This window comes from Lethenteron reissneri, chromosome 20 (assembly GCF_015708825.2).
Source record: "Lethenteron reissneri isolate LAM-NWPU_2019-01 chromosome 20, ASM1570882v1, whole genome shotgun sequence".
NCBI classification, from domain to species: domain Eukaryota; kingdom Metazoa; phylum Chordata; class Hyperoartia; order Petromyzontiformes; family Petromyzontidae; genus Lethenteron; species Lethenteron reissneri.
Genome location: NC_083798.1, coordinates 8952123 through 8977483, shown reverse-complemented (window position 1 = coordinate 8977483; position 25361 = coordinate 8952123). Strand labels below are relative to the sequence as shown.

Genomic DNA, 25361 nt, shown 5'->3' with positions numbered 1-25361 from the left:
GGATAGTGGGTTTATGGGATTGAGCAGCGGGTCTCTAGGATTGGATAGTGGATTTATGGGATTGAGCAGCGGGTCTCTAGGGTGGGATAGTGGGTTTATGGGATTGAGCAGGGGGTCTCAAGGGTGGGATAGTGGGTTTATGGGATTGAGCAGGGGGTCTCTAGGGTGGGATAGTGGGTTTATGGGATTGAGCAGGGGGTCTCAAGGGTGGGATAGTGGGTTTATGGGATTGAGCAGGGGGTCTTTAGGGTTGGATAGTGAGTTTATGGGATTGAACAGGGGGTCTCTAGGGTGGGATAGTGGGTTTATGGGATTGAGCAGGGGGTCTTTAGAGTTGGATAGTGGGTTTATGGGATTGAGCAGGGGGTCTTTAGGGTTGGATAGTGGGTTTATGGGATTGAACAGGGGGTCTCTAGGGTGGGATAGTGGGTTTATGGGATTGAGCAGGGGGTCTTTAGGGTTGGATAGTGGGTTTATGGGATTGAACAGGGGGTCTCTAGGGTGGGATAGTGGGTTTATGGGATTGAACAGGGGGTCTCTAGGGTGGGATAGTGGGTTTATGGGATTGAACAGGGGGTCTCTAGGGTGGGATAGTGGGTTTATGGATTGAACAGGGGGTCTCTAGGGTGGGATAGTGGGTTTATGGGATTGAACAGGGGGTCTCTAGGGTTGGGGCAGAGGTCTATTGAGTTGACAGAGTTGTGATGCCGGGCGGAGATGGAGACACGTGGTGGTGGTGGTGGTCCCGCTGTCTCGGATGGCTGTTCCCAAGTAGCGATAAACGGCATGGCGAGAGCATGGTGCGGGTGTGAACGCGTGAATCGCTGCTCACAGCAGCGTTGAGCCGAGACGCCTCCGTGTTCCGCATGCTTATTTGTGGCTCGGCTAGGGAGAGCGTCGTGCTGGCTTCCGTCAGTCTCATCTCGGTGTCACGAACAACAGCACTCTTAGCATATCCGGGAACAGCCTCAAGGAACTCGGTAACCGTTGAGCAGAGTTCCGGGAAGACGCCGTCGTGTGGATACGTTGCCAGGGTTTTGTGCCCGCGTACCCCGTGTAGGCAACTCACCTGAGCTCGCTCGGGCTCACCTGAGCTCACCCGCGCGCAGGTGCGTCGCCTGGGCGGGGTGCCGCTGCTCGTGGAGCTGCTGGATCACCGCGTGGCCGAGGTTCATCGTGGGGCCTGCGGGGCCCTGCGCAACCTCGTGTACGGCCGCGCCAACGACGACAACAAAGTGGCGGCACGCAGCTGCATGGGCATCCCGGCCCTGGTGCGGCTCCTGCGCAAGTCTGCCGATCCCGAGACGCGAGAGCTCGTCACGGGTACGTTCTCGTCCTCATTACCGCGTCCCACAGAGCTGCTGGTGATTGACAGCGGAGATGAATCTCACCGCATCCACCTCGTGCGCCTTGGTCACTCGCACCGCGCAAGTGTGGAGCTGATAAGAGTGTGGAGCCCTGGGAAAGTTATGCCGGTTATCTTTTCGATCCGCGTGTATGTTCATGACATTTCGGTTGGGTTTATTTTCCGATTTCTATTGCTTCATTGCTGTGACTTTGTTTTTACGTTGTTGCTTTTGTCATTTTGGTGACCCCGGCTCACTCTTGCAATTGAGACTCATCCTGGTCTCTCGAGCTCTCACCCCGTTGCACAAAATAAACTTGTGAGCAATCCACCGAGGGACGCGCACCAGCGCACCACACACTGGTCGAGCGTGCCCGTAGCGAGAGGGAGACGCCGGACTGAGCCGTCCTGCTCGTCCCACAGGGGTGCTGTGGAACCTGTCCTCGTGCGACTCGCTCAAGATGCCCATCATCCAGGACGCGCTGGCGGCGCTCACACACCTCGTGCTGATGCCACAGCTGCCGGGTTCGGGCCCCGTGCTGCACGACCTGACGGACGCGGGCCCTGCGGGACACACGCTCACCAACACCACGGGCTGCCTCCGGTAACGGCCGCCGCGGGCACCGGGTGCGATTGACGCCGGACGCGGGAGCGCGGTCGTCTTGGCGCAGTGCCGACCCCCGCTTTCCCGTGTCGCAGGAACGTGAGCTCGGCGGGCGAGGACGCGCGCAAGCGAATGCGGGAGTGCGAGGGGCTGGTGGAGGCGCTGCTCGGCATTATCCGCTCCGCGCTTGGCACCAGCGGCGTTAACAGCAAGGTGAGCGCCGCGGCCGGCGCGACCCGCGCAATCGGGGATCCACGCCCGCGTGGGGGGGTAGGGGGCTGTGGCGGGGCTCCGAGGCTCGCGCCCTCACCCAGACCGGGCGTGCCGTGCGCGCGTGCGCAGGTGGTGGAGAACGCGGTGTGCGTGCTGCGCAACCTCTCGTACCGCCTGGAGGCGGAGACTCGGCAGGGCCGCCAGACGCGCGGCGAGGACGAGCGCGGCTCCACGCCGGGTGGACGCGGCGCCGCCTCCAAAGACGACTCCAGCTGCTGGGGCCGGCGGCGCAGGAAAAAACAGCCCGACGCCGAGGTATGGCTGCCACTCGCGGGCGGCCCCAACACGAACACGGGTTGCGTGCCCCGAGTCTGTGCTTGCGTGCGTGTGCCTGCGTGTGCCTGCGTGTGCCTGCGTAAAGCGAGCTCGGCGCTCTCGTGTAACCGAGTACATCCAGATCCAGGCAAATCGTTTCTGAGTCTCGAGACTTTTCCAGCAAGGCCCTGCATGAGGATGTGTAGCCATTGTATTATTGCGCTTTCAAGCAGTTGTACTCACGCATACGAGGATATAACACTCGCACATCCACACAGACGGGCTTAGCAACACCCTGGCTGTACGGCCAGAGCCACGTCGTGATGGTCGTCGGGTCGACGCACCGCGCCGCACGGGGTACAACGCGGGTCCGTGGGAGTCCCCCCCAACCCCCCCCCCCCCCGCCATTTGTTCGGTTGCGCAGTGGGACGGCGCGGGGCCCCTGCCGGACTCGGGGGAGCAGCCCCGTGGGGCCGAGCTTCTCTGGCACCCGAACGTGGCCAAGCCGTACCTGGCGCTGCTCGCCGAGTGCTCCAACCCCGACACCCTCGAGGGGTCGGCCGGCGCGCTGCAAAACCTGGCGGCCGGATCCTGGAAGGTGGGCGGCTGTCGCCGACACACAACTGTTTTATTATTGATGAATGTAGTGGTAAGCGCAACGCGCTACGATGCGAGTTCGATTCCCGATCATGGCCAACACCGGTAACAATTATCTGAACCAGTCTTGGGCCTTCCCTAGGTCGACCCGGTCTTAAATGAGTACCTGGTGCGGTGTTTCAACATCGCCTCGAGGGAGACGAAGGCGGCCGGGTGTAGTGCTGGTCCCGCTCGTGCCATGCCGGCTTTCATAGCTGCTCGCTGACCCAACAAGTTCTTAAGGCTATGCGGGGTGGGGGGGGGGGGGGGGCTCTTTGTCTACGCAGTGGGCAGCGTACGTGCGCGCCGCCGTGCGCAAGGAGAAGGGGCTGCCCATCCTGGTGGAGCTGCTGCGCGTGCAGAGCGAGCGCGTCGTCTGCGCCGTGGCCACCGCCCTGCGCAACATGGCCCTGGACGCACGCAACAAGGAGCTCATCGGTGCGCATGGCCTCCACACAAACTCTCGGGAGTTTAATCAAACCAGAAAACATTTCACACAGGTGACCCCTCGTGGTGCCACCGTGCCCCCCCTGCTCCACGGATCCACCACGACATTGTTCCATCCACCATGAATCTTTGGTGCGGACCGCCTGAAATATGCTGCCACTGAGTGGGTGCGTGCGTGTGCGTGCGTGCGTGTGCGTGCGTGCGTGGGTCTTCCTGTGCAGGTAAGTACGCCCTGCGGGACCTGGTGCAGCGTCTGCCGAACGCCCCGGGCCCTGTGCCGGCGGGAGAGGGAGTCGGGGCCCCCATTGCGTCGGACCCGAGTGTGGCGGCCGTGTGCTGCGCGCTGCACGAGGTGATCAGCAAGAATTTGGAGAACGCCAAGGCACTGTGCGACGCGGGCGGCATCGGTCGACTGGTGGGCATCACGCGTGGCAAGGCTGGCAGGTGCGAGCCGCGTGCCCGTGTCCCCACCGTCTGTATCCCCAGGTTCCCGTGCCCTCAAGCCATTACGTAGATCTCAATCCCCGAAGCTCGAGGCTGAGGTTTAAAGTTGAATGTCAGACGTTTTGTGCCATAAGACCTCCTCGTGCAGGCCGTTCGAGAACAAAGGCCTCGATGAGCTCGCTATGGGGGCCGCGGCGGTGCATGGCTGCTGTGCAGCGTGTGTGTGCGTGGCCGTGCGGGGAACAGGCACTCCCCGAAGGTGGTGCGTGCGGCAGCCCAGGTGCTCAACACGCTGTGGCAGTACCGTGAGCTCCGGGGCCTCTACAAGAAGGTGAGTGTCCTGCTTGTGCCCGCTGGACGCTTTGTTCCAAACGCAGGCGGCAGCGGTCCTATTAGCGCTGCCATGCAGAGGGTTCGCGGTGTTTGCGGCCGCTCGTAATTGCGAGTATAGTTTTTTGAGTTGGGCTGTGGGAATTACTCAATACGGTCCAACCTGGAAACTCGCATGTGGACATGGAGGTTGTTGTAAAGGCTTCTGTGTTCCCCAGGAACGGGACTCGTGGCTCAAGGCAGTCCCAGCGGCAAACGGCTCACGCTCGGTATTAATGGCGATCCTTGAGAGCAAGAAGCGTGTGTAGAAGCGGATGACTTTGCTCTGTGTGGTGCCATCAGCATTATCCTGTGAGATGATGTCCACTATGACGATGCTGTAGGCAGTTGTGGAGCTTTCCCTCGTCTGTTTGACTTATAACAACGCACTGATTATTTACCCAGTGTGAACACATGGAATAATGAATCTATGTATGTATTTCGCAACCGTACGTAGCCAACCGTGCTAATTGAAGGTGATGTTGGTTACCATGTGACAACCAATACCGCCCAAGACAAACTCCAATGCAGACAAAACTAAAGAACAGAAGGGGAATGCCATCGGATATCAAAGTTACATTGAAGCAAAACAAACCTACTAGGATTTGAAAGAGATCAGAAAATACTTTAACATTGGTAACAAAAATACATACAGCGAAATGCAGTATACTGACACGAATAGGCAGCAATAAACAGTGAAGAAGTCTGTTTTTCATTTGGGGAAAAAAGTAACATTGATGTCCATCAGTCTGTGGGTATTCTGGACCAAGTCCAGGCCTGGTTTCAACTCCTCAGCAGGTCGTTTTTTTATACATTCTGCTGGGTTGCCTGGTGTGATAGTAAAGTCCTTCTTGAACACTATGAGACCATTCAGTACAGTGCAAAATAACTAGCCAAGGTTGCCGATGCACTTACACCGTGTGCCATCATGTGCTTTGTCTTCTTTGCTTGCTTCGTGAGTAATTGTGCTCGGCCTGAACCGTTCTCACGTACAACGCATGCCCAAGCTCAGACATGTGTGGAGGCCGGGTCGCTGCACTCTATGGCTCAGGCTGTGCACCACCCACACACATTCCCCCTGGCCTGTGCCGTCAGGACGGCTGGGTACAGGGCGACTTCACTCCTCCGACATCCACCTCGGACTGGGAAAAGCACAAGTCGTCCTGCGAGACCCTCTCCTCGTCCCCGGCCAACCGTCGGCACTCCCCTCTCAGCCAATCAGGTACCACCGTCATGTCTCACGCTAAGCTGCCCAAGCAGCAGTGGCCCGGTGCAACGGAGCCGTGACGCTTGGGCAGCGAGGGAACTCAGGATCAAGCGCCTGAGCTGCGTTTCGCTGTCCGTGTTCCCAGTGGGCAGCGTGGGGTCTCCGCGAGAGGTGTTCCGAGCCACGGATGAGCGCAGGCCGCAAGCCGAGGGCGAGAAGCGGCGCAGCGTCTCCACGTCGCGCTGCCCACCCCCGGGCCGCCCCGAGCAGCCGGCCCCGCAGGAGGAGCCACGCGGAGGTACGCGGCATCACCGCCTCGCCCGTCGCGCCCGACCCAGCCGTACCCCACCACGTCCGATGAAACGCGCGTCCCGTCTGTGCGCGTGTGTCGCCTTCAGGGCGCAGCCAGTCGGCGTCCCGCATTCAGACCGTGGGCCCCTACCGCGCATACTCCATCCCCGCACCCGAGGAGGCTCCCCGGCACACGCAGGCGAGTGTGGCGTCGCGCGGCACCGCGCGGCCAATCGTCCTCGATGGCGGAGTCCTTCTCGGGATATTCTGAGTGGGAGCGTGATTGCTTTTTTGCCACCGTTTGGGTAATTTTCTCTCTGCGCCGTCGTCCTAGTCTCTCACGAAGCACGTCTGTGGTGTTTGCCCGGCCCAGTCGGCACCGGGAGAGCCGGCGGACCGAGATCGCACGACCCCGCGCGGCCCGGGAGGCTCCCCGCAGCGCTACCACGTGACCCTGGGCGTCGCCACCGCAGCCCCCAACCCGGGCGCGGGCAGGGTGCCGCGACCCGCTACCGCCCCCGATCACGCCGCCCGGCGCGACCTCAAGGCCAACGACAATTACGTAGACTTCTACTCGGCGGCGCGGCCGCCCTACAGCGTCTCCTCGTACGAGACGAGCCAGCTGCACAACTCACCCGACTCGTGGGTGTGAGCGAGGAGGCCGCCGCGCCGCCACGAGCGCCACACCGCCGCCACCCGCCACGCAGATCCCTGGCCGAGTGGGCCATCCTGCCCTACCTCGACCCCTCCTCCCGGCGACTCTGGCGAGCGCAAACTCTCCTTCCGGAGGCCGGAGCTATATTTTGACGACGGCGACGACCATGAAAGGGGTGGCCCACGCCCGCGGCGTGGCCCCGTCGACGGCGCCACCCACGCTCCTCGGCCGCCGTGCCCTGCCACGGGCGAAATCGTGGCCGCCGGTCTCATCGCTGTCCAAGACACGGCCCAAGTTGTTGTGCACATTTATTTTCCATGCCGTGTTTATGCAAATCACGCGCTCCCCCGCATGCCCCCCCACGAGTTCACACGCGCCGCCGTCTGCATGTGCACTTTGTCAACACGGACCGCCGCCGCCGCTGCTGTTTTCGCGTTACTTGAACTGCTGAAGCCAAACACGCGCCTGTAGCCGCCACGTGGCTCCCCCATCTCTCGCCAGGACGCGCCAAAGCCGCTCGCCTCATCTGCATCATGAATGGATGCACGTCGGTTCATCTGAGTCTGGAAGGGAAAGGCAGAAGCCAATGTCCATCGACCCTCCGTCACTCAAGCTGGTGCCCCCGTGTATCCGTCATAAAGGGCAGATCTGTCGGGAGTTTAATCCGTCAGATGTCCAATTGACACGGAGCTAGAAGGTGACAATGCCGACACACGTGTGGCGCACTGTTTCAACTCGAGTTTCGCTCAATACTGGCATTCGATACAGGTGGTGATGTCACATCGATAAACACGGGCACTAGCTATGATCTTTCTACCGACACTGCACCACCCTCTCCTCGCATCCCTCACCCCTCTCCCCCTGAACTTCCCTCCACCCTCCCACTCTCTCTCTGTCTCCCTGCTTCTATCTCCCCTCACTTCTCTCTCGCATGCTGTCTTGCCTCTCTGCATCCTCACTCTTTCCCCCTGCTTATATCTTCTCTCGCACCTCTCTCCATGCCTGCATGTGCTCAATTCCTGCATCTCTCTCACTCTATCTTCGCCTAACTCTCCCCCACCTCCATCCCTCCCTGCATCTCTACCCCTGCCTTTCTTCACGCATCTCTCCCCTCGTCTCTCTCCCTATGCCTCTCTGCCCCCTCCCTCAGCCTGCATCTCTATACTTGCCTCTCTCTCTCCCCCCCTACCTCTGTCGCTCCATCACCCATTCTTCCTCCCGCTGTGCACCACCCTGCCCCAATCTCCCCGCTGCTCCGCTCCCCACCGCACTCAAGAGATGCCGCCTCCGCCGGCTTCTGGAGCTGCTGTTCGCGGGGGCCTCCTCCGCCTCCTCCTCCTCCTCGCCGCCCGCCCTCGCACGGGTAGCCCTGAAGGGTTTGGTGCAGAACGCCGAGCGGGGTTTTTACACAAAGCAACTGGTTACCGTCACCACACGGGGCCGCTTCGGTGGGGAGGAACCCGGCAGACTCTGCCGCGATGCCGTGGCGTGCCGCCCCTCCCCCTCCGCCAGCCGTGGTCCTGCGCTGTCGTCTTGGTGGTTTTTGTATTCGCTTCCTCGGTGCGAGGTGTCGGGTTTGCAGGGTCCCCGCGGTTCACTCGCCCACAGCGGGTGTCCGTCTCCCCCCCCCTCTCAGCCCCCCCCCCCCCCCCCACTAGGGGGGTCATGCCCCGACGTGACCCCGCGTGTGGTGCCGTCGTGCGGTTTTACGTGGAGTGAGTGTTGCCGAGATGAGCTCTTGTCCGCCCATCGTCATTTTAAATAAACACTACCGTGCCGTGCCGCCCCGCGCCGAGCTCGCGATCCGAGTCGAGTGGAAGGGGAGCAGCGACCAGGGGGGAGGGGGGGGTAGCGAGGGTCAAGGGCAAGGCGGAGGAACGAGGGTCAAGGGCAAAGCGGGGAGCAGAGTGAAGCATGGGGGAGGGTAGAGAGTCCAGCGAGAGCTTGAAAAACTGGGGGGGGTTCTGGGATCCGGGGACATAAGGTGTGGGGGAGCAAAGGGAAGAGGGGGGCAGATGGCAGCGTGCCCGCCACCCGTCCAAGCGGAGACTCGAACGCAGCGGTGCGCTCAGGGGCCGGGGACGCACAGGAGTTGCGCGCTCTGGAGGCCGCGGGGACTCCGGGCGCCTTCCTCGGGCGCAGGAGTCATCCTCCCGACCTTGCTGAGCCGGATGCTCGGCAGCGGTGACTCGGGGCGGACTCTGACTCGGAGCCGCCAGGTCCGAGTGAGCATCCACCAGCCCGTGGCCCGCGCGACACGCCCACGGCCACGCGAGGCACCCCGCAAGTATGGCGGCGCGCCGGCCCGTGGCCCCGTGACTTTGGGGTCGCCGCCGCGCGTCGTCGCGGCGCTTGCAGGCGCCTCGACGGTGGCCCCTGAGTCCCGGGTGGTCTCGCCAAAACAAGGCTTGCACGCCGTGCCGACGAAGGGGCCGGACACGGCCGTGGTTGCGCGGACCATGTGGTCGAGCGCGCCGTTGTCTTGGGGCCCCCCCGGGAAGCATGCGTCCGTCAGAGCTCGCAGGGCCCTCAGGAAGCGACCGGCGGCCCCCTGGCCGGCGGAGGAGGCGTGGTCGTCGTCGCCACCGAGGCACGGGGACCCCAGGCGGTACCCATCGCGCTGGAGCCACTCGGGCCGGCGCCTCTTCGCCAGACGCTCCAGCAGGGCCGCCGTGTCCGCGCGTCCACCCAGCAAGGCCCACTCCTGGGCCCGCAGCCCGCGGCCGCTGTCCCGCACCTCCATGTCCGCGCCTGCGGTTGCGCGCAAACGTCCCCTTGACGTGAGCCGTGCAAACGGGGCCACTCGGAGTGTGGCCTCCTCCACCTCGTGCCCGGTCGCCTCCCCACATACGACAAAACCACCGTGCGACGCGAAACACTGTTCACTTAATTGGCTACAAGGTGATTGGCAGTACAACAAGTGTGTGGAATGCATCTGTGCAGTTCCTTGAGCGTTGTATGCGCGGTGGGGTTTCAACAGGGCCTCCGCTTAACTCCCATGAGTCAAACACACAATCGTGGCAGGGCCAACCATCCCGATGCAGCACCCTCCTGAAGGAGAGTCCTGAGACTCGTTGAGGCTTCCCTGGATCGTTCTTGTTATTGTTGGCTCTTGAAACGGTGGCTGTCACCCACGGGTGTTCACACTCAACTCCTCACACCAAGCTACCGTGGTGTGAGAAGGTGTGACTGGGAGCCTTGGGCATCTCCACTGAACCACAATAATCCATCCCACAAGTGTCGAAAGAATGCATTTTCAGAGTCAATTCTAGACCCGGTGAGTGGTGAGGAGTGAGAATGGACGAATGGTGAGGTTGCGAATGAGGGGTGAGTGATGAGGAACGACATTTAAGGTGTGAGGTGTTAACGAGTGAGGCTCGAGTGGTGAATAGGGGAGCCGCGAGGGGTGAGGTGGAAGCCGTCAGTAGTCATGAGGAGCTATGGGTGAAGGTTGCGGAATGAATTGAGGTGTGAGGAGCAGGTGAGGAGTGACGGGGTGAGGAGCGACGAGGAGTGACGGCGTGAGGAGCGGCGAGGCGGTGGCCGCACCTGCGAGCACGAGTTGGCGGGCGCACTGCAGGCGGCCCTGCACCGCGGCCTGCATGAGCGCGCTGAGGCCCAGCGCGTTGGGCACCTCCAGCGCGCCCCGCGCCACCACCGCCTCCACACAGAGCAGCTGGCGCGTGATGCCCACATCGCCTGGTGAGGGTGGGGGGTGAGACCTGGTGAGTGGTGAGTGCGGTGTGAGACCTGGTGAGTGTGATGTTTGTCTTACTGGGGGGTATCTGAGTCTTGGTGAGTGTTGAGTGCTGGTGAGTGTGGATGAGACCTGGTGAGTGTAGTTGAGACTTGGTGAGTGTGGATGAGACCTGGTGAGTGTGGGGGTGAGCGTGGCGTGCCGCGAGTGTTTTGATATTGGAGCAGTGAGCGGCTGTGGTGCTGTGGATGAGGTTTGTGGTGGCATGAGGGTTATCATGAGCAATGTTGGTGGCTTGTGCTGTGGCGGTGAGACGGGTGTCGAGGTATAATGCGGTGACGTTTGGTTACAGATCACTCTATTTAAGCAACATCAACATGCGTTTCGCTGACTTGTTTCGGCTCTGGCTACGCGAGAGAGAGTGAGCGACCATCACTCGCGTGTTTGTTTTATTGTAAATCCTGGGGAGCGGAGAAGCCTTCAGCGATGAGAGACCGCGACATTGTCAATTATCACCGCTCATCTTTCAATTCACCGTGAACCCCTTACCAATGCAACCGTAACCCACTTAAACCGAGCCACACGCCGTAGCCTCAGCCCATTTGGCACCGGCGCCCGAACGAGACCGAGGCAGATTCACAGCCACGCGTCGTTCCTAGCTCACAGCGCCGCCTGGCGGACGAGCCGGGGACATACTATAGACGATGATTGCCATTCACTTCCAATGTGGGTGCTCCTGGTCAACATCATGATCCATATTCGTTTTTATTGGGCTCAGCCGCGTGGTAGTTTTAATTAAAAAACGATTGCATTTAACCCCTCCACCACCCGTAAATATTGTCACGTCTACAGATGTTATTTATACGTGCCATGATGCATTTATCAAATTCTGACCGATAAATCTCACACTCACCGGTGTCTCAAGGCCTTTCATGACTGATGATTCCTAAAAACTATGAAACCGGAATACAACGTTTCGGTAAAAACTGTTTCACCTATCCCGTTGCCATCTCGATCCTCGTCGGTGAACCGCCGGCTCAAGTGAAGTCACTAAATTATCTTTGCGTTCGTTCAGACTCGTTGCTTTCATCTCGTCATAGTCGGTAGCGGCGTGGGCTCAGGTCGGCAGTGTCGAGCGGTGGTTATCACCCTGGGGGACGCTGACTCCTGGTGGTACGTGGCAATGTCCCAGGGGGTACGTGAGATGATTTATAAATGTGTTAAATGACATCATACATGAGAGTCATTGGTGAATAATCCCGTATGAATCTGCCAATATAAAATAACTACGATAAAATGTCCATCCATACGGTAACCTATAACGATATAAAATATCTTTATAAACTCACCGATCATAAACAATGCGGTTTCCAAGACTAACCAGCGAGCCGGAACAAATTACGTCACGCATGCAGAGCGTCCGTTGATTTTTTTTTTATATTCTCTCACAGTTACTCGCTGGTTAAGATACCTCACAAAATGGACAAGTGGTTAAAATATTGATGTTCATTGTTCATACATTTATTTGTCAGAACCATGTTGGGTCAGACGAGGGAGTACTCGGGGGGGACAGTAGCTGAAAAAGGTTGGTGTAGAGTATTTGGCTTCTGTAAATTTCCACGTGATAAGCCACTTCGTTGAGCTATAATTGGTGACCAGGTCGCTTCTGATAAAGAGCTATAAAGTTCAGTGGACCTTATCTGGTAAAATAAAAAGTGTAATAGTGCTATTTGCCATCACGCTTGATGATTGTCGTCCACTCAGAATCATCGCCAACTCAAACAAAACAAACTCTGTTGACGGATACTCACTCAACTCACGTTCATAATAAGGTCAAATGCTGCATGCAAGGCCCGATCTGGTGCTCCCAATCGCGCCTTCTGCTGTCCAGAAATCACATTTCCGTGAATTGTTGTTCTTATGTTACCTGCCTCTCTGGCCCTCTTGGGAGGTGGAGTGGGGGGGGGGTCTCGCAGGAAAGTCTAACTAATTCTCATGATGCTTTTTCATGAGGGTCCTGCCAAGATTTCACAGGAGGGAAAGCAGGGCGGGAGGGGGTGAGTGCCGACGGTTGCAATGTTTCTCCATAATAGAGGTTTTTAGGTTAAATCGCATGAATATAAATGTGTTGTTAAACCTGCCACCACCGACACCGCCAATTAGTAAGGTTTGTAAATGCTGTCGGTTTACTCTCCAACACCCTGTTGTGCTGAACTAGTCACTAATTGGCATGTTTTGTTTACGTGACAAACTTTACTTCACACGATGTAACCCAAAAAACCTCTATGGACATTGGTCGCAAAAGCCTACGTGTTATGTTTCTTCAAACTAAGTAATGCATTTGCAAGGTTTAAAATGTTAACCTTGACACCAGCACACAATGGCCTATACCTCTTCGACTTACGTCACGGGATCTTTGACGTCCACTGTGAAGCATATGCCAAGTAATTAAACAGCGAACGCTCTACCACTGGGCTATGTTACCACTCCAAGATGTTATCTGCCCGTCCGCTCCCCTTGGAGGGTCTTGCACACGTGGTGGGACGTTACCTGCCTGCACCGCCAGCATGAGCGCAGTGTTGCCCTCGTTGTCAGGAACTTGCACGTCAACCAGGGGACACTGCAGAAGCACAGACACGACTCCCGCGAAGCCGCAACAGCTCGCCACGGCCAGACCCGTCTGTGTGGACCGCGGGCACACGGGCACAAAGAAAACGATGCCACCTGTATTGTGGCGTAGCTATCTTCGATTGCACAGGCAGTGCAACTTCACCGGGGCCATTGGGAACCACTGCACTAGCCTTTGACTCCAGAGTGCTGGATCACAGGCACGGCGCTAAGCTGTGTGATTGTAGTGGCAGTGGTAGTGGTGCTCACTGCTGCTCACCCTGCCGTTGGCATCTGTCGCGTTCACGTCGCCCCACGTGGCACCCTGCCCCAGCAGCCAGCGCAGCGCCACGCAGTTGTTGCTCCCGCACGCGTTCAGGATGGCCGTCCTGCAGTCCCTGCCGCGCGATAGCGCGCACCTGAAGGGCTTCGTCTCACTCCCCTCCTCATCCGACGATGACGAATCTGATGATTGTAATGATTGTTCTGATGATGATGAGAGATTCGTGTGTCCGTCTGCCTGACTGTGTGAGGAGCAGTTGTCTGAATCTGGTCCTGTGCCAGGCTCCTTTCCATGATTTATCTCGATATTTGAGTTATGGCCACAGGGCTTCCCTCGCCCTGTTCTGACCTGAAAAGGCGCTCTCTGTGATGACATGGTGAAGACTCCAGATTGAGCCCAGGCATCTCAGTACATACCTCCAGTCAGATGCCCCGCGATTTCTTATCACATTCATCCGAGGGGAAACCTCTTCTCCCTGCCTGGGGAGTGGGGAAACGCTGGATGCTGTCAGGGAGGCTAGTGCAACTCGTAAGCAGATTTGTCCCCCGTTAATCTCTAGATAATGCGAGCTCAGCAGATCCTGACTTTATTGTCCCGCATTAGCAAGACCCGGCCCCTCACCATGAGCCGCGACCACCCTTGGCACGGGTGCAACACTTTCCACGTGTGACGCACGTGGCCATTGGGAGGTCACGTTTATGATTCTGGCGTGGAGTAAGCACAGCGGCCGGGATATATGTGCACACATGGGTGGTCCACATAGATTACTGCCCCTCCCTCCATCCATCCCATTCCATCACAATTTTCGTCATTCCATCCCTTCTCTCTCCCTTTACATTCCTCCCTACATCCCCCCAAACTTCCAAACTTCCAAACTTCCAAACTTCCAAACTTCCATACTTCCATACTTCCAAACTTCCATGCCTTACTTCTGCTGTCTTCATGGGAGAAGTTTGGGGGAGGCACTGGGGGGCAACGCCCTCCCCAAACTGGACACCTTCATGAATGTATTTTGAGTAGTTTACAATTAAGATTAAAATAAATTATATGCACCCGTGATTCCTAATGTGAGAGACAAAGCGAACCCCTGCGCTCTCCAAACTCCGCCTATGACTGTCTTCCATCCACCTCGCCTCACATCCCTTATTCTGTCTTCTATTCCTCCTGCTTCCATCCATAATTCTTCTTTCACTCTCCTTCCATTCCTCTCATCCATCCCTCCACCTCTTCACACTAATCCCAAATAAACAGGACGGGTTTACATAACATAATACACTGGGAGAATGAATGAGTATTAACTCATAAATCACGTTCGGCATTTATTGATGAAAAATAGCAAAACACTGATGATAAAGATTATATCACTTCTTGACTATCCGAGCAAGGCCGTGTCACCCTAACCTGCCACTCGAGCCCCGTCCATCACACGAGGTGTTGACAAAGAGAGAGAGAGAGAGCTCCTAGCCAGAGCATGGGGACCTGCATGGAGTGCCAAGAGCGTCTTGGGTGGACACCTGCCAGTGGCTCTACCGGGGAAACTGAGAGCGGTTCTGGAGGCGGAGGTGGTCCACGGTAGTGAATGGTCTTCGATTGGTCTTTGTGTAGGACGTGAGCACTGGAGTGGCCAGGCAGAAGCCAGGTTTCGGGGGTCAGGCGGGGGTTAGGCCAGGGAAGTCAGCCTGGTTCAGATTCCGCGGCATCACCAGTCCATCTTGCCTGTCTCTAAACAGACACACAGAAGATACGCAATATTCGTGCAGAAATGCAGCCTTATCTCATCGGTGCACGGTGCGTGCATAATGAGGCGCCACCACCTCACTCGCACATATTTCCTGCAGGGAATGTAAACACGCGGTTCGTCAGTATCTAGTGATGACAACATATTCATAGCCATGTTTTACTGTATGCGGTTGAAACGGATCTCTTGTTTTTTTAAAGTTATTACAAAGAATGCGCCCAGGAGCGGCGACGCAAGTGCACCGATACCATAGGCGAGGCAGAGCCAAGATGACTTTGTGCTCAAGTGAGCATTGAGCTATCGGTCCTCATCTCCTGTTAACAGACTTGCAGTGCCAGTCGTGAACATTCCACTCTGTATGTATGTTGAACTTCTTTTGCACCATACATAGCCGGCCATGCTAATCGGAAGTGATATGGTGGGGGGAGAGTCTGTCCGTAGATGAAAGGACTGTCCATGTATTGATCATAATGCATTAAATAACCAAACGTATTTAATCTAATATTAGCTCATACATTTTTTAAGTAATTCATTTGAAATATTAATAGACTGCATGATTTGTACAAAAATGGTACACACACTTCGGTCCCTATTGAACAATGTCGTGTATTACACACATTCCTTGTAGGAATGTCCCATATGTTCAAGCCTGAAGTCTGAATGCATTCACTAGAAGGCCCTGATTAATCAATGAGAGAGCGGGGCTCAGAGCATCAGTCACAAGCCTGTGGCCGGCAGAACCACCGGCACTGTGCAAGGCTGTGGGAAACGGTCCGCGGAACTGTTGCAGATGCTACGATTTAGAGTTTTCATTTATAAAATGATGCTATCGGTGCACTGTGGTTGACAGACATTTCTTGAGAGTTTACAGTGGTGCACGGATACAGAGAGGTTGGGAAACACAGGTTTAGAGCATTCATGTGACTTCACCATTGAATCACATGTATTCACGCTCACTCATGCCCCCTCCTCACTACTGGCCACAGTCCACTGTGTTTATAACCAGCTGCCTTGCCATAAAGGTATTCTGCTACTCGTGTATATTAACCAGCCTTTTCCCCACTACTATGCTACAGTCTCGACAATTGTTTATGTGCATGTCATGTATTCCTTAGGTGGAGTACTGTAGATTATATACACAGTGCTGTGTCGTGGTGGAAGGTCCTGTAGTTAACATAAACGTAATTTCTCTTAAATAACAGTAACAAAAAGGGAATAAATTACAGCCCCATTATCACCTCTGCTGGATGAAGCCCTGGGAGATGTTTGACTATAATTGACCACACTGATCGCTGGATTGGCAAAAGGAATGTCCAGGAACGATTCAAGTACCACTTGCCACTGATGGTTACTCGTGGCGGGGAAATCAAACTCGGGTTACCGAGTTGACAGCACAGTACTCTAACTGTGAGCCAAAACAGAATGAGGCGACAAGCCGGTGACTGTGAAGTTCCCCTCCTCGAACAGGAGCCGTGGTGTTGGCATGAGATGCGGTGGTGCCACACAGCCCGGGTGCACAGGGTACTGACGCCTGAGCCTGCAGGTAGAGCAGAACTGCATCGACGTGCGCACGCGGAATGTCCCCATCCACCTCGGCCAGGTACGAGTAGAGCTGCTCGAAGACTTTCACAGGCACACGCGCCGCTCCGCCCTCTGGGTCCGTGCTTAGCAGCTCGCACGCGTGCTGTAGGGCGCGAGCCAGCGTCTGGTTCATGCGCAAAAACGGTACGTGTCGTGCATTAACAGGAGTATGCGTGGCAGATTGACCAGCCAGCGACCGCGGCGGCCTGCGAGGCGTCTGCTCGGAGGGAACGCCAACGCGACGCTCAACTCCTCATGTATGCGGCTTGTGCCACCCCGTGGAGAGACTTACGCCTCCAAGAGAGCTGCAGGCCAGGGCGAAAAACTTGATCCATTCCACATTTGGCTCAAACGAGCCGAGGGCCAGCAGGCTGGAGAGTTGCTCGACGGGGAGGCACAGGGCCACCCACCGCTCCTCCAGAACCTCACGGGTCACCCACTCATTGCTGCCCATCTGCAAACGACACCCATCAACTCATGAAAACCTGGGTATGATGAGCCAGCTCTGGTGTGAGTGCACAGCAAGGTGACAGGTCCATGTAATTGAAGGCATGTTTCATTGCGGAATTTAAACTGTCACCATCACTTGATGTACCACACATGGCTCAGATGATTATTTTGTTTTATGCAGTTTGCTGAGCACAGGCCCAAAAAACCAGTCACAAACAGCACCATAGAAGATGTAAAAATATATATTTAACACGCTTCTGGTGTTGAGCAAAGTTATTATGATAATAGCTAGGGGAAAAGACGATGGGAGGGAATTCCAAAGTTGAGCAGTGAGAAGGAAAAAGCATGAAGAGAAGTGTTGTGACCTACAGTTATTTATGGTGACTGAACACAGTGTGGATGAGACAACACAGTCAGTCTGGTCGACCGAGTCCTTCACATAGGTGAAGGAATCAATTCGCAAAATTCATGGGAAGAGAAATCACAGTACTAGCGATAGAAGCGCGATAAGAGGCAACAGACCGCTGTGTAGAGGCTATGTGGAGCTCTGTGTGAACGTCTGTGTTGGACAATCCACCTGGGTGTGTAGGGTGCGCAGAAGGCCCGGGGTGAGGCCGGTGTCATCTCTCTGCGTAGCCACGGGCATCTCCAGACGCTCCTTCACAGGCAGTGGCTCCCCCCGCACCTTTGCATGGAAGTATCTGCACGGCAACAGGCCAGGTGGCTCTGAGGTAGAGCGAGCGGCTCTTAATCGGAAGGTTCCAGGTTCAATTCCAGATTCGGTGTTAACTTAGCCCATCATTCCTTCAGGGTATAATACAATGCGTTGAAGGGAGGCCAACAGTGGTTATTCCGTGGGTGTCCTCATCCCCTCATAGTAATATGGAATTTCTACCACTTGCTCGGGGCTTTATATAGAGGAGAGATGAGCACCTACTCAATGCTCATTTGAGCAGAAAATCACTGACTCTTGACCTGTGCAGCAGGGCACGCAGGCACATGAAATTGCGGGTGCCAAAAGTTAAGAGCGCAGGTGCAGTACGTATTCAGAAGAGATCTGTCGTCAATTATGAAAGGGGCTTGGAAGATACAATTGATTATATTTACAGAATAGGAAAATCCAGATTATATATAAAACAAAAACATGTCATGGCATTCCGTGCTCATTGAGTGATAAGTGTTATGAAGTGGTGTATGCCTAGTGATGCAGTGGTGTGTGTTCTGCTGTGTACATGGGTGGACAGAAGTAGTCCTTGAATGTATTTAGTGGGTATGGGGTAAGGTGGTGATTATCTTATTGCGATATGGACCCGTTACTCGAGTCGATTTATTGCCATGGCTAACACCAGATGCAAGTGATATATTAACTGGTGTATAGTGTAGTGGGGTGTGCTGTGGTGTTAAGAGAGGGGTGTACTGTATAGTGTGGTGGAGCATAGTGATATGTATACAGTACTATTCTTTGTGGGGAGCGGTAGTGTAGTGGTTAGTGCGCTGCACTACAAACCGGGCTGGCCAAGTTCGATTTCCACTCACGGCCAACACCAATAACAATTATCTAAACCAGTTCTGAGCCTTCCCAAGTTTGACTCGGCCTTAATGATGACTACCTGGTGCGGTGTGTAAGAATCAGCACTGGGGAGTCAAACGTGACTGGGCGTGGTGCTGGCCACCCATCTGCTCCTCTACCCCAACATTCTGTTTAAGGCTATACAGGGGATATTCTGTCTTTGTATAGTGCAGTGGTATATATGTAGATGACGAAGGTGTGTTTTGTGGTATGTAGAGATGACAGCTGCCGTACGCGGAGGCCCAGGTGAGCACGTCTCGTGGCTGCGTGCGGATGGCCGCCTTTGTGAACTGCTTGAGGATGTCAGGTAGCTCCGGGGGCACGTGGATCTGCTGCGCACAGTACATCTCCTCGGGAGGGGGCATGGTGGTCGCGTTCCTTCCTGTCTGCGTGAACACACGGATTATCACATTAATCAAATGTGCCACAGGCTCTGCATTCACTGCATGCACGACTGCAAAGCTGCGCCGCTCAGAGGTGTACAGGTTCGCAGCCTAAGGGAAGCAAGCGTGACAAGATCACATCAAGTTATGATGAAAATGTGTCCGATTACGTAGGGGCCCTCCCAACCTCGCTGCTCCAAATAACACTGGATTACTGGGACGATTATCCGTGCGCACAAGATCATCACTGGATGAACACACAGACACTGTGGAAACATGACCCTGGCAGTCCAGAGTTCACGACACTCTATCTAGTTAATTGTCGTGTACAATTTATTGTGTACGAGGCCTTTACCTATCTGTGCTGAGTGACTGTGTGTACTGTGTGTGCTGGCTGTGTGTGTACTGTGTGTACTGTGTACTGTATGCGCTGTGTGTGTGTACTGTGGTGTGTGTACTGTGTATGCTGGCTGTGTGTGTACTGTGTGTATAGGGTGTGTGTACTGTGTGTGCTGTGTGTGCTGTGTGTCTGTACTGTGTGTGCTGGGTGTGTGTACTGTGTGTGCTGGGTGTGTGTACTGTGTGTACTGTGTGTGCTGGGTGTGTGTACTGTGTGTACTGTGTGTGCTGGGTGTGTGTACTGTGTGTGCTGGTTGTGTGTACTGTGTGTACTGTGTGTGCTGGGTGTGTGTCCTGTGTGAACTGTGTGTACTGTGTGTGCTGGGTGTGTCTGTACTGTGTGCTGGGTGTGTGTACTGTGTGTGCTGTGTGTGCTGGCTGTGTGTACTGTGTGTGCTGGCTGTGTGTACTGTGTGTGCTGGGTGTGTGTGCTGTGTGTACTGTGTGTGCTGGGTGTTTTGTGTACTGTGTGTGCTGTGTGTGTACTGTGTGTATTTACTGTGTGTGCTGAGTGTACTGTGTGTACTGGGTGTTTGTACTGTGTGTGCTGTGTGTGTGTACTGTGTGTACTGTGTGTGATGGGTGTGTGTACTGTGTGTACTGTGTGTGCTGGGTGTGTGTACTGTGTGTACTGTGTGTGCTGGGTGTGTGTACTGTGTGTACTGTGTGTGCTGGGTGTGTGTACTGTGTGTACTGTGTGTGCTGGGTGTTTTGTGTGTACTGGGTGTGCTGTGTGTGTACTGTGTGTATTTACTGTGTGTGCTGAGTGTACTGTGTGTACTGGGTGTTTGTACTGTGTGTGCTGTGTGTGTGTACTGTGTGTACTGTGTGTGATGGGTGTGTGTACTGTGTGTGCTGGGTGTTTTGTGTGTACTGGGTGTGTGTACTGTGTGTGCTGTGTGTGCTGCTGTGTGTGTGTACTGAGTGTGCTGAGTGTTTGTACTGTGTGTACTGGGTGTTTGTACTGTGTGTGCTGAGTGTTTGTACTGTGTGCACTGGGTGTTTGTACTGTGTGTGCTGTGTGTGTGTAATGTGTGTACTGTGTGTGATGGGTGTTTTGTGTGTACTGGGTGTGTGTACTGTGTGTGCTGTGTGTGCTGCTGTGTGTGTGTACTGTGTGTGCTGAGTGTTTGTACTCTGTGTACTGGGTGTTTGTACTGTGTGTGCTGTGTGTACTGTGTGTACTGTGTGTGATGGGTGTGTGTACTGTGTGTACTGTGTGTGCTGGGTGTGTGTACTGTGTGTACTGTGTGTGCTGGGTGTTTTGTGTGTACTGGGTGTGCTGTGTGTGTACTGTGTGTATTTACTGTGTGTGCTGAGTGTACTGTGTGTACTGGGTGTTTGTACTGTGTGTGCTGTGTGTGTGTACTGTGTGTACTGTGTGTGATGGGTGTGTGTACTGTGTGTACTGTGTGTGCTGGGTGTTTTGTGTGTACTGGGTGTGTGTACTGTGTGTGCTGTGTGTGCTGCTGTGTGTGTGTACTGTGTGTGCTGAGTGTTTGTACTGTGTGTACTGGGTGTTTGTACTGTGTGTGCTGAGTGTTTGTACTGTGTGTACTGGGTGTTTGTACTGTGTGTGCTGTGTGTGTGTACTGTGTGTACTGTGTGTGATGGGTGTGTGTACTGTGTGTACTGTGTGTGCTGGGTGTGTGTACTGTGTGTACTGTGTGTGCTGGGTGTGTGTACTGTGTGTGCTGGGTGTGTGTACTGTGTGTGCTGGGTGTTTTGTGTGTACTGGGTGTGTGTACTGTGTGTGCTGTGTGTGTATTGTGTGTACTGTGTGTGCTGTGTGTGATGGGTGTGTGTACTGTGTGTACTGTGTGTGCTGGGTGTTTTGTGTGTACTGGGTGTGTGTACTGTGTGTGCTGTGTGTGCTGCTGTGTGTGTGTACTGTGTGTGCTGAGTGTTTGTACTGTGTGTACTGGGTGTTTGTACTGTGTGTGCTGTGTGTGTGTACTGTGTGTACTGTGTGTGATGGGTGTGTGTACTGTGTGTGCTGGGTGTGTGTACTGTGTGTACTGTGTGCTGGGTGTGTGTACTGTGTGTACTGTGTTTGCTGGGTGTGTGTACTGTGTGTACTGTGTGTGCTGGGTGTTTTGTGTGTACTGGGTGTGTGTACTGTGTGTGCTGTGTGTGTATTGTGTGTACTGTGTGTGCTGTGTGTGCTGGGTGTGTGTGCTGGATGTGTGTACTGTGTGTGTTGTGTGTGTACTGTGTGCTGTGCAGTGGCGGCTGGTGATATTTATTTTTGGGGGGGCGCATTTTTTTTATTTTATTGAGGGGGGCAAATAAATATAAAGCAGTACCAAAAACCATTTTGACTACTTGAATATAAATTTTGATGATCTTTATTTACATTTCAGACCAAAAGAAGTACCAAAAAGCATGTTTCCTACTTGAACATAAATGTTTCTCTTTTATATACATTTCAGACCAAAGTACCAAAAAGCATGTTTCCTACTTGAACATAAATGTTTCTCTTTTATATACATTTCAGACCAAAGTACCAAAAAGCATGTTTCCTACTTGAACATAAAAACGTTAGTTTCATGCTATTATCAATATGGCTGCGGCTACTTTCATGACGTTTGCATTTGTCAGAGAGATGTTTGAGGTCTCTTACCTTCGTCGTTGTCCACAAAACTTCAGTGCCGACACTTTGAAATAAAAGACAGGGAAAACAAAAAAGAGAATTGCTAACATCACATCCAGCCAGCCACCTCCGTTTCTCATAACAAGCGCGGGTGAAGCTTCGTGTGTAGCTTCGTCCTCTGTCACTGGCCTGCTGCTGGATTTGTAAATCGGGTTGGTCCGGTCCGAGATCCTTTATCTTTTTTATTTCTTCCAGCGAAAGCCTTGTGAAAGGGTTTTTTTGTAAATAAATTACAGAATTTGGATGAACTGCTGCCATTGTTTACACAAAAAATTTGATCAGCCTAGCAAGTGTCAAAGTGGTGTCGCCTTCGCACTCGCAGTAGTGGCCTACAGCGTAAATTTGAATGACAGGTGACGAGAACCAATCAGATTGGATAAAATAACATGTATCCAATTCTGATTGGCCAGGGACGCAACGACTTGCGCCCCGAGGAGAATCTTTAAGAAACCAATTAGAGATCAGCTTCAGGTCACATGCTGTCCGAAAATGTAAAGTCTCACATAGACATCCATTTGTCCGGCGCCCCGCATGAAACACATTGAAAAACATAGAAAATAGTTGACCGATTAAAGCCAGTTTTTATTAAATGCTGATGCTTTTCTTACTACCAGCCGGCACATCGTATGAAAAAAATATTTTATTTATGTATTTTTATATAAATTTTGCATATGTATATTTCTTGAATATTGATGGGGGCGGCGCCCCTGCGCCCTCTATTGACGAGCCGCCACTGGTGCTGTGTGCTGGCTGTGTGTGTACTGTGTGTACAGGGTGTGTGTACTGTGTGTACTGTGTGCTGTGTGTGCTGTGTGTGTGTACTGGGTGTGTGTACTGTGTGTGTTGTGTGTGCTGCTGTGTGTGTGTACTGTGTGTGCTGAGTGTTTGTACTGTGTGTACTGGGTGTTTGTACTGTGTGTGCTGTGTGTACTGTGTGTACTGTGTGTTCTGGGTGTGTGTACTGTGTGTACTGTGTGTGCTGGATGTGTGTACTGTGTGTACTGTGTGTGCTGGGTGTGTGTACTGTGTGTACTGTGTGTGCTGGGTGTGTGTACTGTGTGTGCTGGGTGTTTTGTGTGTACTGGGTGTGTGTACTGTGTGTACTGTGTGTTCTGGGTGTGTGTACTGTGTGTACTGTGTGTGCTGGATGTGTGTACTATGTGTACTGTGTGTACTGTGTGTGCTGGGTGTGTGTACTGTGTGTACTGTGTGTGCTGGGTGTGTGTACTGTGTGTGCTGGGTGTTTTGTGTGTACTGGGTGTGTGTACACTGTACTGTGTGTACTGGGTGTGTTTTGTGTGTGCTACTCGTGCTGGGTGTCTGTACTGTCTGGTGGATATGCCAAGTGCCTCGTTCACCTGGTAATGACAAGTGGTCGTTTATTTAGTGAGTGTGGATACTTAATGACGGTTAATTAAACCGTTAATGGGTGGTGATACATTGATAGTGGTTAATGAGTGGTAGCTGACAATAATTGGTGGCTCATTAATGAGTACTTAAGTCACGACATTGTGAAGGCCACGGGCAGACTCTGCGGACTTTGGCTGTGTTACGCTGGGCCCGCTTTACGAACAGAGGCCAGAGGGCCCATCCACAGCTCCCCACCGACCCCGGCGACCTCGATCCCCTTTACCAGGACTAATCTAATGCCCAGGGGGGGGGGGGGGAGTGGTGGCGCAGTAGTTCGTTAACTATTCTGAGAGCCTGGCGACCTGAGTTCGATTCCCAGCCACGGCTAACGTCACTGGCGGCTGATATATTGAACCGGTCCTGGGGTTCCCCTGTACTACCAACCTGCATTCACCAGCGTGGTGAAGTATGGTCAAGTGTGGTAAAACGACCGGCACGTCGTGGGGACGACGCCTTAATCCAGCAGTGGATTTAAAAAGGGGCTGTACCTTATATTGCCAATCAAAATAAAATCCTATTGAATGGAACCCCTAAACTAATAGCAGCCTAAACGGTAACTCCAAATTAGGATTGCGTGAAGGCCGCGCTCGGTTACAGAGACCCCAGAGTGTGGGACCGGCCTCGATTGCAGAAGACCCCCCCCCCCCCCCCCCCCCCATATATTGAACAACTGTTCAATCACTAGGAGCCTCGTTAGCGAAGAGTGACTTCATCACTCTTCGCTAACGGCCCCCACGACTGGGCCCGCACCCGAGCGGCTTCTACATCCGCGGCGTTTCGTTGTTCCGCATCGCGCGGGGGCCCGAGCGGCGCCTCGGACGAGGGCTTCTTCCTGCTTGCCTGCCTCTCCCCCCCCGCCCGTCACCGACCTGCTTGTCCGCCTCTTCTCCTCCCGCTGTCGTGTCGAGCAAAGCCGACGGCGCCTTCGGTTAAAAGTCGTCGCCGCTTCTCGTTGCTGTGCTGAGCGTCCCCGCGTCTCATAGCAACGGGGCCCCCGCGTATCATAGCAACGCCCCCCCCCCCCGCGTATCCTAGCAACGCCCCCCCCCCCCCAGCTCCGGTGGCCACGAGGGGGCGGCCGAGGCCCGCGGTCTCCCTGCCCCCCACCGGCCCGCGACGGCCGCCGGCTCGCGAGGCCTTCACCCCCCCCCCCCCCCGGGGGGCGGGGGGGTGAAGGCCTCGTCCAGCAGACATCGCGAGCGCAAGGAATTCGGTCAATTGGGCTGTTGGAGGTTGCTGCTGCCACCGCGGGTCTGTGATGAGTCTGTGGTGAGTCTGTGGTGAGTCTGCGGTGAGTCTGTGGTGAGTCTGAGTCTGTGATGAGTCTGAGTCTGTGGTGAGTCTGTGGTAAATCTGAGTCTGTGGTGAGTCTGAGTCTGTGGTGAGTCTGCGGTGAGTCTGTGGTGAGTCTGAGTCTGTGATGAGTCTGTGGTGAGTCTGAGTCTGTGGTGAGTCTGAGTCTGTGGTGAGTCTGTGGTAAATCTGAGTCTGTGCTGAGTCTGAGTCTGTGGTGAGTCTGTGGTGAGTCTGAGTCTGTGGTGAGTCTGCGGTGAGTCTGAGTCTGTGGTGAGTCTGTGGTGAGTCTGTGGTGAGTCTGAGTCTGTGGTGAGTCTGAGTCTGTGGTGAGTCTGTGGTGAGTCTGAATCTGCGGTGAGTTGTGGTGAGTCTGTGGTGAGTCTGTGTGGTGAGTCTGTGTGGTGAGTCTGTGGTGAGTCTGTGGTGAGTCTGAGTCTGTGGTGAGTCTGCGGTGAGTCTGAGTCTGTGGTGAGTCTGTGGTGAGTCTGTGGTGAGTCTGAGTCTGTGGTGAGTCTGAGTCTGTGGTGAGTCTGTGGTGAGTCTGTGGTGAGTCTGAATCTGCGGTGAGTTGTGGTGAGTCTGTGGTGAGTCTGCGGTGAGTCTGTGGTGAGTCTGTGGTGAGTCTGAGTCTGTGGTGAGTCTGAGTCTGTGGTGAGCTGTGGTGAGTCTGTGGTGAGTCTGAATCTGCGGTGAGTTGTGGTGAGTCTGTGGTGAGTCTGTGGTGAGTCTGTGTGGTGAGTCTGTGTGGTGAGTCTGTGGTGAGTCTGT

General features: G+C 54.7%; 3 protein-coding genes across 11 annotated transcripts in view; 1 reads left to right on the top strand and 2 right to left on the bottom strand.

The window, feature by feature from the left end:
* LOC133344707 (catenin delta-2-like) overlaps window positions 1-8320 on the top strand; it is a 59177-nt gene extending 50857 nt beyond the window's left edge. For all 6 annotated transcript variants that reach the window (XM_061554782.1, XM_061554779.1, XM_061554778.1 and 3 more), the window contains 12 exons: window positions 1110-1323; window positions 1769-1949; window positions 2045-2162; window positions 2292-2477; window positions 2902-3075; window positions 3401-3551; window positions 3782-4004; window positions 4251-4335; window positions 5469-5595; window positions 5726-5878; window positions 5979-6070; window positions 6245-8320. In XM_061554782.1, the coding sequence (XP_061410766.1) occupies window positions 1110-1323; window positions 1769-1949; window positions 2045-2162; window positions 2292-2477; window positions 2902-3075; window positions 3401-3551; window positions 3782-4004; window positions 4251-4335; window positions 5469-5595; window positions 5726-5878; window positions 5979-6070; window positions 6245-6523 (1983 nt within the window). In that variant the 3' untranslated portion in view covers window positions 6524-8320. The remainder of the gene's footprint in view (window positions 1-1109; window positions 1324-1768; window positions 1950-2044; window positions 2163-2291; window positions 2478-2901; window positions 3076-3400; window positions 3552-3781; window positions 4005-4250; window positions 4336-5468; window positions 5596-5725; window positions 5879-5978; window positions 6071-6244) is intronic.
* A 138-nt stretch (window positions 8321-8458) lies between these two features.
* LOC133344710 (ankyrin repeat domain-containing protein 33B-like) lies at window positions 8459-14163 on the bottom strand. The gene is made up of 4 exons (XM_061554786.1): window positions 13111-14163; window positions 12774-12903; window positions 10076-10225; window positions 8459-9277 (listed from the first exon to the last, which is right to left on the bottom strand). Exons 1-4 carry the CDS (start codon window positions 13486-13488, stop codon window positions 8595-8597), a joined length of 1341 nt encoding a protein of 446 aa, XP_061410770.1. The 5' UTR covers window positions 13489-14163; the 3' UTR covers window positions 8459-8594.
* Window positions 14164-14401: 238 nt separating this feature from the next.
* Window positions 14402-24300, bottom strand: LOC133344712 (ropporin-1-like protein). 4 transcript variants are annotated; one of them, XM_061554796.1, is made up of 7 exons: window positions 24167-24297; window positions 21858-21891; window positions 18687-18834; window positions 17460-17583; window positions 16725-16886; window positions 16381-16556; window positions 14402-14835 (listed from the first exon to the last, which is right to left on the bottom strand). In XM_061554796.1, exons 3-7 carry the CDS (start codon window positions 18815-18817, stop codon window positions 14763-14765), a joined length of 666 nt encoding a protein of 221 aa, XP_061410780.1. In that variant the 5' UTR covers window positions 18818-18834; window positions 21858-21891; window positions 24167-24297; the 3' UTR covers window positions 14402-14762. The 4 variants fall into 4 exon arrangements, with proteins under 4 accessions (XP_061410780.1, XP_061410778.1, XP_061410779.1 ...); XM_061554794.1 differs by having other exon boundaries at window positions 18687-18838; window positions 24167-24296; XM_061554795.1 differs by lacking the exon at window positions 21858-21891 and having other exon boundaries at window positions 18687-18838; window positions 24167-24300.
* Window positions 24301-25361: the final 1061 nt, after the last annotated feature.